Here is a 14957-nt window from a genome sequence, read left to right on the forward strand (position 1 = left end):
GGAAGAACGTTCCCTGTTGGAAACCTTCTGTGCCAGTCAGTGTCTTCTAAAGACACCAGTTATAGATTCTCATCTTAACACCTTATTTTCAGAGGTGTTGATTAGGGAAGGAACTCAGTGTGTGAGCTGTTCTGGATGCACTGCAAAGGAAAGAAATCCTCTATAGGAAAACCAGGGTGGTGTGACACCAGACTCCCTCCTGTTCAACTATAGTTACTAGGGATGTCCTATTCAATAATGTTTTCATCATTTAATATGGAGTATCTGCCAATATAGAGTCTAGATCCAACACATGCTTTTTCCCTAGAAAATTATGTTGCACAGTGCACACTTCAAGCAAATCCAAGTAATTAAAATTCACCAATTGTGCTCTCCATGTATGACACCTGTTTGAAGGCTAATGTATATAGCTGATATCGATCGGTTAAGAAATGCCTTATTTCAGTTACATTTACTGATACAGAGTTGAAACAAGAAGCTGATCCAGCTGGTCCAAGCTTTCAACAGAGTCGTCACAACACATTTAAAATGCTCATGATATACACATGAGATAACCCTGTCTATCATCAGTATGCTGATTGATGGTGATGATGAGTGATGTAAATTTGTCTGCTGATTAGACTGGTTTCTATCAGTCTCTGTGGGAGGTGTTGGAGCATGATCCGTCAACAATACAGTGTTGTCTGAGGTGCAGTGATTTATGGCACAGTTTACTGAATATAACTGAAGTATCATTTCCTAAGTTTGACTAGCTAATATCAATAGCTGTGACTGGAATCAAATGGTGTCTCACACTCTTCATGATTAGGCCTATGCACAGTATGGATTGATGTCACTACAAGCTGCAAATGACAATGTACTAGAAATTAAAACAAATCAGGTCTGAGAGAGTAATACTTTAGAATTCAACCCCATGCAGGCCTGAACCGAGAAATGACTGATCCCTTGGCTGACCCTTCTACATCTACATAGATGTACCAATTATAAAACATGCAACACTGATGGTACTGAACAGTCACCTCCAAACAGTCACCCCGCGATGTTAATTAGTTATGGACGCAGCTGTGTGGCGTGTGTGTGCATGCAATGTCCTTGATTCATGTCTACAGGGCACGAACTGCCCCGTGATATTCAACCACTCAACCACTTTAAAGTGCAACATGCTCAACAAAGATTTGCCACACAAACAGCCACAAGTTGCTTCTGTATTATTTAAATGATATTAAATCATATTTCCTACCTTGTCTTTCTTGGCTCTTACACAGCCATATTCCTTGTGTTTCTGGGTGCAAAGTGCCTTGACGTCTGAAAGTCTGGTTAGCCAGGTCACACTCAATAGAAAGTAATAACAGCTTATTGAGTCTCTCCTGGCTCATTATGGAACAGATGTTATCTCTCTTCAGCGAAATATCCTTAATGCAAATGTCACCATAAATGATCTATTCTCCAGCCTCATGTCATAAATTCTGTAGAGAAATGTAATGGATGTTAATGATCCTGAGAATGTAGAACTTTATATCTCTTTCCGGTGGAGCAGTTTTTTTCCAAATCTTCAGATAGATCTTTGGGATATATATATTACATGTATGAAAAATTAACCTAGTTCCTAACTGCTGGAACCAGAGTAAATTAATGTCCTCGACTAACTGAAATCTGGAATTGTTCTGTGCACTGGTCCTCGTTTGCTATGGGAAAACCAATCTCGAATAGGAATCTTATAGCATGCCATTTGAGCTTCAGTGGCATTGCAAGGTACTCGTCAAGTAAATTATTTCTGCTGTAAGTTATTGCTTAAATGTTTCTAAAAGTTTTTGACATCACAGACAGGTCCTGCTGAAGGCTATTATTTTTCATCCACGGACTTGTTTTGTACATTTCACAACACACATTTTGCTGGCACACAGAAACACACTCACAAGAGCCAGGTGTGACCTGAGAAGAGCCAGGTGTGACCTGGCTCTTCTCCTCCGTGTCATCAGCGCCCATACCCTTGGTGGGGTTGGCGAAAGGGCCTACTCTGTGTGGAGTTTGCATGTTCTCCCCGTGTCTCCTAGGGTAGTTAATACCCTCACAAAAACATGTAGTAATCCTGGTCACTATACTGCCTCCCCCTGGTCAGCCGGGGCGCCTGATGGAGGGGAAGGGAACTGGTTGGAATAACGTGTTCCTTCCACGCACTACGTCCAACCAGGGAAACTCTCCCCTGTCAGGTGACAAGAAGGTCAGTTGGCTCTCATGCATTGAAGGAGGCATGAGCTCGGCCCTGGCCTCCCTAGGCTGGTGGGGGGGGGGGGGGGTGTTGTGCCCAGGATCACTTAGCAAATTGGCACCGGGTGTAAAAAAAAAATCACACCCTGTGTGAAGGTAGCGGCGCCTTTGAATACATTATGTCATCGATATGTGTTTATAATGTGTTTATAGCCATGTGTCATGTGAAGCTTGACCAATCACTTTGTTGACGGGTCTGACCAATCAGAGCGTCGACGACAGATAAAGTTAAATTGAGGATCTAACTTTAAATAACTTACCTAGAAGGAGACTTTAGCCAAATAAAAATATATACAAAAAAAAACATGAGGAAATAAAAAATAAACCTTGACATCATAGTGATGTCATGAATAGTCCCCTTGCCTGACAAATCACAACCTTGACGGGCCTGACCAATCAGAACCTTGACGGGCCTGACCAATCAGAACCTTGACGGGCCTGACCAATCAGAACCTTAACAGACTCTTGGATTCTCGATCGTCTCTATCAAACCATTCTGTCATAACGGATGACTGGGTCCCGAACTCAGACTTTCTATACATTCACCCTTCATCTGTTCTTGTATCTTTCTCTTTCTATTCGTCATATTAACTTTAAATAACTTACCTAGACGGAGACTTTAGCCAAATGAATAATAAGATGAAGTCATTGTCATCGTTTATATAGACATCGAATTCTATATTCATGACATCATAGTGATGTCATGAATAGTGACCAATCACAACTTTGGCGCACCTGACCAATCAGAACGTTGACGCACCTGACCAATCAGAACGTTGACGCACCTGACCAATCAGAACGTTGGCGCACCTGACCAATCAGAACGTTGACGCAAAAGCCAGGCATAGAGGGCTAATATCCGCTCTATACCTAAAGGTATAGAGCGGCTAGCGCCGCTCTAAAAAGGGTTACAAAATCGTGGGATAAAAATCATAGAACAAAAAAAAAGAAACACACTCACAATTAACATTATTATGTATAGCTGTGTTTACCTGACAAAATGGCACAAAAGCGGGTCCATTTCCATGTGCACCTTCTTTGGCCATATTGATGAGTTTGACTTTTGACCATATTGACGTATGTTGACATTGGATAAAAATGCATTATATCATTTTAAAAAGGGGGTTTTGTTTGTCAGAGAGTTAGTTGTGTGTGTACCTCATGTCACCTATCCTGTGAGACTTTCTGTTATATGTCAAATATGGAATTAGCTATAAATGATAGTTTATAACGTGCCTTTAAATATAGTGACAAATATATCCGTCTTGATTCTTGATATCACATTACAGGACAATGTGGACTTGGGGGAGCTGATGTTCTCACTGTGCTATCTCCCCACTGCTGGAAGACTCACCATTACCATGATCAAAGCTAGAAACCTCAAAGCCATGGATATCACCGGCGCTTCAGGTCTGTACCTCATATTGCTGTATTGATTGTCTGATCATGGCAGGAACATGTGTCTGTTTCTTTCTGTATATCTTGTTTGTTATTATTTGTCAGGGACTACGGATGAAAATGAGCATTCTTGCTAACTATTACGAATAAACACTGCCTCAGCTCTAAAGTAAAAGTACCAACTAAAAGTGAAATGTTTAAGTTATAAGTAGCCACCAACACACACTGTATCAACAGCTTCACATCTGATCATGAAGATCCAGTCTTAAATCCATCTCTGGGCCATGCAGGCACATTCATACTTTGTTGCGTGCATGACCCTTTCGCTCAGCTGCGGCACTTCATTTTTGTTCACTAATGTTGAAAAGGCTGTTCAATGATACATATTCATACGTACGTTATCAAGAGTGCAGTTGCCCTGCTTCACCATTCATCTTGTTGGTCAACATCCATTCATCACATCCGTATTTTTTCATCTACTGTATAGTACTCCATGTCAAAAAATAAACTTTCCTCCAGACCTCTACAGTGGATTATCATATTACTATAACTTTCTACAGATCCATACGTTAAAGTGTCCCTGATGTGTGATGGGCGGAGACTGAAGAAAAGAAAGACTTCAACCAAGCGTAACACCCTGAACCCAGTGTATAATGAAGCCATAGTATTTGATGTCCCCCCTGAGAACATTGACCAAATCAGCCTCCTTATAGCAGTCATGGATTATGATCGGTTAGTGCTATCTGTTGATCTTCCTGCCTGTATCATTGTGTAACTTATTCAATACAATATGTACAGTATGTTAAACTAATTTCACAGAAACTTCCCTCTTAACTATATACTGTAGCATACTAAGTTACTGAACAGAATGGCAATGTACTAATTAGACAGATCCCATTATGTTTTTTTTCTCATCTCACAGGGTTGGCCACAATGAAGTCATTGGAGTGTGCAGAGTGGGCAATGACGCTGAGGGTTTGGGTCGAGAACACTGGAGTGAGATGCTGTCATACCCTCGCAAACCCATCGCACACTGGCATCCCCTCATAGAGGTACCAAGTGTGTATGTGTGTGTGTGTGTGTGTGTGTGTGTGTGTGTGTGTGTGTGTGTGTGTGTGTGTGTGTGTGTGTGTGTGTGTGCGTGCGTGCGTGCGTGCGTGCGTGCGTGCGTGCGTGCGTGCGTGCGTGCGTGCGTGCGTGCGTGTGCAGTACCACAAATACATAACTCAAAACAGGAATGATTAAAGTTAAATCTGCATATGATTTCACGTTGTCATGTTAGCAATGTATTTTGCAGAGAGAGACGCACACAGACAGACAGACAGACAGACAGACAGACAGACAGACAGACAGACAGACATGATACAGAGAGATACAGTAGTACAGAGAGACAGAAGTGGCTTCATTCACAGTGCTGTTTCTATTTCTGAATTCCCAGCCCACACTCATTAGTACAAACATAGCATACTGACACAGAACTTGGACGGATTCATGTAAATTCATGTTGAGTTGTTAAAATTAAATCAATTGATATTCAGCTTGGATGGGAGGTAAATGGTTAAAATGAGTCAATAACATGCTGTTCAATTCTTTGCATGCATGCCAGATAAAATATCTATTGTGTGTCACATTTAAAACATTTCTGTTATTTTTGCTTAATCGGCTGAGTGGGAAAATCCGTTTTTAGCATTCCTCACTGGTACTGATATAGCCACAAGTTAGCTCATTAATCATCCACACTGTGCATTTTCTGAACAAAATGCATGAAGAAGATGGTCAAAATAAAGGTCAGCACACACCTTCCAGAAGCTTCCCATGTCTGTACCTTCATAAGCACACAGCAGAAAGCTACTTTAAAACACACACAGCATAAAAGTATGGCACATAAACCTGTGTGTCAAAGACCACCATTGGGAAGACTTTCTGCAAGACAACTTTCCAGTAGCCTGTATTGTAAACTCCTGAGTATTAAGAAGAGTGTACTCAGAAGAGTGTACACAAATGTACGCAAAAGTGTACATTTGTAAAAAAAAAAAAAAAAAAAAATACAAAAGAGTGTACAAAAAACAGTGTACACAAGTTATACACTTCAGAGGTAAATTAACACTGAGAATTTTGCTGTGTGCGTTCCAGTTTATGCGGAAAAATGGGAAAGTGAATCAAAGAATACTGCTACCATCAGGTTTTTAGGGTAGATCCTTATAGAAGTACCTGGTAATGACTAAAATAACAGCACATGTGTCTTTGAAGCTCTAGATGTAAACAAATATGCCCTGCAAAAGCTACATGAGAAGTTTAAAAAGGCTATCCAGTCACTGCTGTAGTACAGTAGTACTGAACTGTAGCACACACATGCACTCACTCATGCAAGCTCTCACTCAAGCACGTGTGCGCACGCACAGTAAATTCCTTCATATACATTTTCTCCATCTATAATGCTGAGTGTGTACAAATGGAAACAAATGGACCCTTACTTTGGTTCCATTTGTACACTCTCAGAGCTAAATGTACACTGTACATTTGACAGAGTACAGACAGATATATGCCGCTCACCACGTGTTTTGTCTTTGTTATCAGACGCATAGAGTGGTAGTGGTGTTCAGTATTTAGGACCATTAGTGACCTAGTAGCAGCATTATTCCAGCAGGCTAATGGATTATTATTGTACAGCTGAATACATCTGCAGATGGCTCCTTAGGGGACACATGTTAAACACAATGCATATGATATACTCACACATAATTACTGTACTCAAAGGTATGAATGAAGCAAAATGAGAGAGAGAGAGAGAGAGAGAGAGAGAGAGAGAGAGAGAGAGAGAGAGAGAGAGAGAGAGAGAGAGAGAGAGAGAGAGAGATACAGCAGTGGTTCTCAAAGTGGGGTCCAGGGACCCCCAGGGGTCCTTGAGGGGGTTCCAGGAGGGTCCTCACCAAAATGAGTTAAAATACAAAGTATCAAAATCAGTTTAACCACTATTAACCCTACATACATTGGCTATTTGAAAGTAGCTGATCTAAAAGCTCACAATCGTGACATGTTGTGAGGAAGTTAGTCCAGTTGCACAAGCTTGGGTGCAGCCCGATGTCTCTAGGTTTTTTGTCAAGCCTGGCTGGGACTACAGTGTTGAAACCGAGCTGTAGTCCACGAACAACATGTGCACATACTGTATTTGACTGTCCACCAGCTTCTTCTCATACGAGAGAACGTTGTGAAGACCCCCCCCCCCCCCCCGCCCTCCCCCGGGGCCCATTTTGCGAACTAATGATCTACCGTATGGTATGCAGAGTAGTGTGTGTCCAAAAGAAAATGATGTCTAGTGAATCCTTTGATGGTAAAGGTAAGACCTGTGTACTGTGTTTGTAATTACAGTGAAAGTCAGCATGGAGCAGTCATATTCACTGTGGCTTTAACACAGGTTATGACTTTGAGAGGTCATGATTGTGACTTTTTCTAATTGCAGTGACAGAGCAATCACTTTCTCTCCATCTCTGTCTGTCTTTGTGCCTGCCTGCCTTTCTGTCTCTCTCTCTCTCTATGGTCCAGTGGGTCGGACAGGGGCCTGCAGTGGGTGGAAGTCAAGGAGGATCCACCAACTCTTTGAAGACACCACCTTCACCATGATTACACACACACACACACACACACACACACACACACACACACACACACACACACACACACACACACACACACACACACACACACACACACACACACACACACGTCATGCGCATAATTTTAATGTGTGCCTCACTATCACTTTGAAATCCAATGTACGCTGGAAATCCTAGACATTACCATTTTTTTAATAGCCTGGCTGAAGTTATTACTGTGTAACCACATGAACCCATGGTGTCCCTAATCTGGGCATGTCACAATGGCCAAATATTCAGCAAAAATAGTAGATCTACAAGCTAACAACACATTGCGTTGCGACCCGTTGTGAGCTTGTAGATTGGCTATTTTCTCTATTTTACATACAACACTTATTATAGAAGAACACAAAAATAGAAGATCTATAAGCTAACTATGTGTCACAGCGTTACATGTGGTGAACTTGTAGAAGCGGCGAAGACATTCGGTGTAGGGTGAAAAAGGAAGGGACCAAGTATAGACCACTGGGGGACACCGGCCAATGAAGTATATTGGGTCTATGTGGTTAAATGGTTTTAACTTATGAGCCATTATCGTGTCATTAGATCGAATAGTATTTACTGTGATATGAAGCTGGAAAGGCAGATTTATATTCCTTATTCCTATTTTGTCATGAAAACCAAAAAAACTAGACCACATTCTGAGAAGGCTACTAAAGTACATTCATGCCTAACCTTTATAGCGGCATAACTAAGCTAGATGTTTGAAATAGATTAAACTAACAGTTGTCTCTGTCCAACTGCAGTACGCGGACCAAAATGTTAACTTTGTCAAGAGTGTGTGAGGCTTCAGCTACTGTAACAGTCGGCTCTGTGTGAATATGTAGATAGATAGCCTAATAACGAGCAGAGTTAGACAGGTAAGAATTGCGATGGACAGAATTGGACATTCCTGTTCAAATCAACGTTGTTGAAATGGTTCTTCATCTGGTGCACTTCAGACGGCTGCCTCAGAGCTCCAGCTAACGCTATCATGGAAATGTATGGTTCCAAATTGTCGCCGTCAGGCAGAAACCTTGTATCTCCATATTTCGACTTTTAATGTTTTCTTTGTGAATTAATACCCTACTTTGGAACACAGGTTATTTTTTTCCCCATTTCCTTAAAAGTAACAGTTTGACATGAGAGGCTTCTGCCCCCTACAGTGACGAAATGTTTCAATGCATGACCCTCAGGACGGCATGTTGCCATAGCAGCAAGGTTATCATTTCACTGAACATTCCAGTGGCAGTTGTGTTGGAACAATACAGCTCTCTCGAGTAACAAGTACATGTACATGTACATGTACATGTACATGTACATGTACAGTACAGTAAAGTACAGTACATTACACTACGTGTGACCCCAAGTGACGTGTTGTCATAAATATATGTATGGCAGCATTATTAAGTGTACCAAAGGAGAACACTGCAATCCATGGAGACAGACCGTTTCTGTACATTTTCTATTAAGGATGAATTAAGTATGAAAAGCTGTTGTTGGGATAAAAAATGGACAACATGTTTTATTTATTGCATGTCAAATCATCTTTTATTTTTATTAAAAGGTATGGTAAAAATAATAGAAAACACTGCAGTAGCTTACCGATTGTCTTCGCTCTGTAACGGTTTTGTGCGTTGCTTTTCCTGAAAGTTCATTCTTCTAACTGCGGAGGGCATCGTAAGTAGGCTAATAATGACAAACAATGTTTTTGAATGATTTGGCGTTATGATGATGGTAAAGAACTAGCAACAAATTAAATTGCTTTAGCTCAGCAAGAAACGTATTCGCTTGTTATGAACCACATGAACCCTAGCATCCCTATTCGGGGCATATGTCATAATAGGCCAACATTTGGCAAAAATAGGCCAACACACAATGCACCAAAAGAAGACTTGTGCCCTTTTGACTGATGTGTTTATGTTCTAGAACCCAAATAATTTGTTGCGACAAAGGATGTTCAGATTAATGCCATTAGAAGTAATTTTCATTTGTGTAGTGTGCCAATGATTTGATTGGGTCCTTGCTGGTAACCCCTGCCCTCCAAATGTTACAGAGACACCAGTTCACTGAAGTTCCTTTAAACCATGCATGGTTCTCAAACGTTTTCATGTCAAGGACTCCCAAATGAATATGTATTTGGCCGCTGACCCCCATCTGAAAGCATTTTGTGTCAGGGACCCCCATAAGAGAAGATTTGCGTAAGAGAAATTCTAAATTATTCCAAAATCTTCCCTGGAAAACAAATTACACTTTGAGAATCACTGCTTTAAACCATACCTGGTTATTTCTTTTGAGGACAGGGGAAGAATTGTATTATTTGAATTTCAAGATAACACCAGATTGTTTTGACTTTGTATTGCAAATTATGATTTGTTCTCTGTTCTTCTTTAGGTACAATGCATGCATACATTTTGTGAGATGTTGCCATTTTTAAAGCTTTTCTTTGTTGTGAGATACTAATCCTATTGTAAACACAAAATGTATTATGAAACCATGGCAGACTGTGTAAATTGTCTATTCAGATGTTATTAATAAATATTTCTATATATAGTACTGATTTATTTTATATTAAAAGTGTGTGCATGTGTGCATGTTTGGTACTCAGAGTGAGAGAGAAAAACAGTATTTCTCAAGAAGAAAGGTAAAAAAAAAGGGAGATCACTGTAAGTCTTCACTTACAGCAAAAAAAAGTATTATACCGAGTAGAGTACTGTGTTTCAGTCCAACTGACCATCATCAGGTATCTCAAGAAGGAACATGAAATATACTGTAACTGTACTTTAAATGATTAAAACACCCACACCCACACACACCCGCATGGGGAACCAAACATCTACCTGCACTCAGCCAAATTAAGAGCCTGAACGTGTCAGAGTAATGCAAGAGTAATCTGAGTTCCCAGAAGTTTTCGCCAGCTCTCGCATACAAACGGGAGCAGCGAGGAACTTCTGGGCCAGAGCCCTAGTATTTGTGGGCGGGATGTAACTTACGCTCAGAATCTGAGCGGACACGCCTCTTACCGGTCTGAGAGCTGTGCAACTCGTCTAAAAAGTCAGACGAGAAACAAACAGCAGTACACAACAATGGCGGCCGCAATTTCTCAAGGGGAAATTGCTTCCCGTCCTCCTATTTACATGCAACACCCACTGCATGTGGATCCCGCCCCCTTTTCTTCATTGGCTGTTGATTTGAATCAGAACGCGGTGGCCGCGCCCCTGTTGTTCAGGCTTTGAGCCGAAGCCTCCCAGACTAACGCAAGAGTAACTAGAAAAAGTGCTCCTCGGAGCACAGGTCTCCGCCAGGGCAGGTAGGTTATTTTGGCCTCCTGGCGGCGCTATAATAGGCCAATGTGAAAAGGGCCCCATCTCTTCCTAGGCCGTGCACGGCAATCGGACACCGCATTAATGATTTGAGGCATCTTGTTCTAAAAATGTGTTTTGCTAAATTTTACCTGCTGGTGGCGCTACAACAGGCCAATGTTAAAAGGGTGGCATTTGTTCCTCAACATAGTGTGAATGTGCGTGGAAAGTTTCACCGCAATCAGACGATTTGTTCATGATTTGAGGCATTTTGTTCCAAACAAGGCACTACTGCAAACTTTAGATGTTAATCTTTGCCAATCAGGATGGAATATGAAAAATCAAACAGATCCGTCTTGATCACATGACTATAGAGATCATGTGCACCGATTTGTGTGAAATTTGGATGAAATGGGAAGGAGCAATATAAAAAAATGAGTTTTACATAAGTCGCCTCTTCGTGGTGCTATAAAAGGCAGATGTGAAAAATGCAGGGCAAAGGTTTTTCCTATGCGCACTTGGAGTGCGCATACAAAGTTTTATACGGTGGAGTTATAGGTAAAAACACAAATCGGCCTGTTATAGCGCCACCATGAGGCTGATTTGAAAAATGTGAAGTGGCATTTCTTCCTCGGCATAGTGGGAATGTGCGTGCAGAATTTCAGGGATGATGCTGTGATCATGATTTGAGGTATTTTGTTCAAAACGGAGCACTCCTGCAAACTTTGGAAGCCATTTTTTGCCAATCAGGATGGAATATGAGAAATCTGAAATACCGGTTTTGTTTAATGACTATAGAGATACTGTGTACCGATTTTCCGTGATGTTTGGACAAAATCTGTAGGAGTATTGTCAAAAAATGTGTTTCGGAAAAAGCGGCCTCCTGGTGGCGCTATAACAGGCCCATGTGAAAAATGTGGAGCAAAGGTTCTGAATTGGCATCCAGGGAGTGTATGTGCACAGTTTCGCTGCGATGAAGCCAACGGTGTCGGAGATTAGCTGTTCACAGACGGACACACACACACACACACGGACAGACAGACACACACAAACACACACACACACACACACACACACACACGGACGGACGGACGGACGGACGGACGGACAGGGTGCAAAACATACTCTCTCGCCATACCTTGCGGCCTGGCGGAGACAATTAATCCTGAGGTTGATGTCACCTCAGGTCTCCCCACTGGAAGCCTGAGGTATAGATGGGGAATCTATCAAATAGTGCACCTCTGACATTGTACAGTAGGCTACCAAATACTGTAGATAAGAAAAAAGTTCAAATGTTTTAAAGTCTTCTTCAGGGTTTGAAAGTAAAAGTTCAAGCCATCAGGTTTAGGAAAGAGGCAAGAAGAGGAGAAACACATAACAAGTTATGCAACATTGAAGCTATGTCATCTTTACTTCCAAGTAAAATGATGAATAACCCCCGGCATGTGTTGGCGACCTATAAGGCATATGTTTGGTACAGTCATTCATACCATCAAATCTCACTCTAAGCTGATCTCCAAGCTCACAATGCAACACATTTTAAACCTCACAAAGAAGTGAAAGAGTTGAAGATCAGCATACGGAGAGCATGGCAATAACTGAAAAGGATGATTCAGCATTGCGTCATCACAAATCAGATTGGACAGGATTATGACTACGGTGACTCTGAATAGACAGACAGTGAATGAAGTGCATGCATAAATAATTAAATCAAATCCACTTCGAACTGTCATACCCTGTTTTTTTTTCAGTGCCAGTTTCTCAACACTAGCTGCTCATTTCATTGCCATCAGATACCAGTAATCTAACCTCTGACCTGGGCCTCTGGGAGACCTTTTTCTAATCACTGAAGAACAATGAGGTGCATTTGTAACATTCAGTGTATTCAGAACTCAGACGACTACACCCTCAACATTTTACAGTTACAGCAAATATTTAGGCACTCATCTGAACAGCTGCTTCAATACAAGACAACTGAATGTGTGTCAGTATATCAATTAAATGAATACAGCACTGTTTCCAGTGCAAATAAAGTAACTCTCTTTCAAGAGGCAGCCAACAACCGAGCCTGTTGTCTTGTGCCAGCTTAATTTACACATGTAATGGTGGAAATTAAAAAGAAATTAAATCTGCAAGCAGCGATGAACGGGCCCTCGCACGTCTGTCCACATTAGGGGCACAGAGGGGGAGGGGCTTAAGCGATTACAGTCTGTCTCTATTGGCTGCCTAAGTGTAGCCTGGTAAACCCTCCCTCCGGAAATCGCATTTCCATTTGATTTCAGGAAGGAGTCTGGTCTGAAACGCCTTTCTCCAATAATCGCTCTGCTCGCCGAGCCGACGAGCCTATCAGCGTCGTCGCTCATTGTTCTGTGATTGACAGCGACAGTTGGCCAATCAGGTGGCGAGTTCGAGTGAGCCCGAATGAACCCGAGTGCAGCCTGATAGCCGCCGACAAAAGACGAACAGCAGCCATTGTTGTTGTCCGAGTGCCGTCACTTCTTAGTTTCGTTCTTAAAACGGTCTCAAACTTCTTTTTTGAGGCACGGAATTTACTATTAACATATCGTTTGGATAGAATTTAGTTGTTTAACTTCATATATGTGGTCAATTAATCATGACAGAGCCTATTTAAAAATATAAATTTAGAGAACCGGCAGGGGCGGGGAGTGACACGCATGTATCCCAATAAGGCAACCTATTTTCGGCATGGCCGTCCCAAAAGTCCCGTTGCGTCACATAGTCTGGAGCTCGTCAAAATGAACTGCTGATTGGCTGAAGGGGAAAAACGATCATTGGTTGAAGGGGTTGTCAGTCAACGGTATTACTCCCGCCCAACTCCAGCCCACAGCGATTATTGCAGAAAGGCGTTTCAGACCAGACTCCTTCCTGAAATCAAATGGAAATGAGATTTCCGGAGGGAGGGTTTACCAGGCTAGCCTAAGTGCGCCTAGGAAGTTTCGGAAGTCTAGCATGCCTGGAACTGGAGTTGTGGCTGTTTGAAGGTCAGCCAATAGGAACACAAAGGGGGCGGGGCTTAAGGGTGTGTGGGCATCACTTCCTGTCGATTTCATTGGATATCATTGGATTTCATTGGATAAAATCGACAGGAAGTGATGCCCACACACCCTAGGAAACTTGTGGATTGACCATCTAGTTTTGGAAGTTAACCATGCTGGGAAATGGAGTTATGGCTGTTTAAAGACCAGCCAAAAGGAATTATAGATCGGCTATTTTCACTTCCTGTTTGGCGTTGAAGTTTGACGCTTCGCCTTGGTCACGCAGTTTTACAAAAACTCAAGCTTTGATAACTTTTCATCGTTAAGGTCTTTTGTGTACTCTGAGCGAATTTGAGGCGGATCCGACAATCCGCCTAGGAGGAGTTTGTTAAAGTACAACCCGTGAAAATGGCGTGAAATGCACAAAAACTAAACTATAAATAAAAAATGGCCGACTTCCTGTTTGATTTAGGTCATGGCTCCAAGAGACTTTTTTGTAAGTCAGGAAATGATACAGGTGCATACCAATTTGCCTTTATGTGGGTGAAACCGTATTGTGGGGCTTGAAGCATCATTATGCCACGCCCCTTTTTGAGACGATTAAAATACGTAATCTTTCGCCACTTGTGTGATGTGTGTGCTAAGTTGCGCAACTTTTTGAGTACGTATTGCCCCTGAAAAACGTGATTCATTTGTGCAAAGAATAATAATATTCCTTGCAGTTTCAATAGGGCTTCGCACTACTGTGCAGTGCTCAGGCCCTAACAAGACTAGGCAAGCCTGGTCCAGCCAGACCCTACACACTAGGGCATTGGTTCTCAAAGTGGGGTCCGGGGAGCCCCAGGGGTACTTGAGGGGGTTCCAGGGGGTCCCCAGCTAAATGATGGACAGGAACTAAATGGACCCTTATGGGTCTGTAACTCTCAGAGTTAAATTAACATTGATTTTACAATATGAATTGGGGTCCCAGAGATAGAAATGCCATTAAATGGGGGTCCGTAGCCTAATGCATGTCAAACTGGGGGTCCTTGAAATTAAAATGGTTGAGGATCACTGCAAGAGAGCTCTAAAAGGTTGAGAACCACTGCACTAGGGAGTATACAAATTGCAAAATCAAAATGTTTAACCTTCTTCTCTTTTCTCTAATAATTTTGATAATTCACCCAGGGATGAAATACAGTACCTGCATATCGCTGGCAGTGAATTAACTGTGTTGTGTGTGTGCATTGCTAGATGGATATTTTTCACACTTCTGATAGCGGCTGGCTGGGTGCAAGAGAGCTATTACACCAAAGTGAATCTCATAAAAACTGAGCAAGAGCCACAGGATCCCAAAATGTGTTACGCATCAGCGTTGCCAT

General features: G+C 41.9%; 1 protein-coding gene across 1 annotated transcript in view; it reads left to right on the top strand.

Moving 5' to 3' along the window:
• syt9b (synaptotagmin IXb) overlaps positions 1-7287 on the top strand; it is a gene marked incomplete at its 3' end in the record, with an annotated part of 49627 nt that extends 42340 nt beyond the window's left edge. The window contains exons 6-9 of the mRNA XM_084058981.1: positions 3558-3678; positions 4227-4398; positions 4589-4718; positions 7210-7287. Coding sequence (XP_083915107.1) covers positions 3558-3678; positions 4227-4398; positions 4589-4718; positions 7210-7287 — 501 coding nt within the window. The remainder of the gene's footprint in view (positions 1-3557; positions 3679-4226; positions 4399-4588; positions 4719-7209) is intronic.
• Positions 7288-14957: the final 7670 nt, after the last annotated feature.

The sequence above is a fragment of the Gymnoscopelus microlampas genome (genome assembly GCF_963454915.1).
Source record: "Gymnoscopelus microlampas genome assembly, chromosome: 6".
Taxonomy (NCBI): domain Eukaryota; kingdom Metazoa; phylum Chordata; class Actinopteri; order Myctophiformes; family Myctophidae; genus Gymnoscopelus; species Gymnoscopelus microlampas.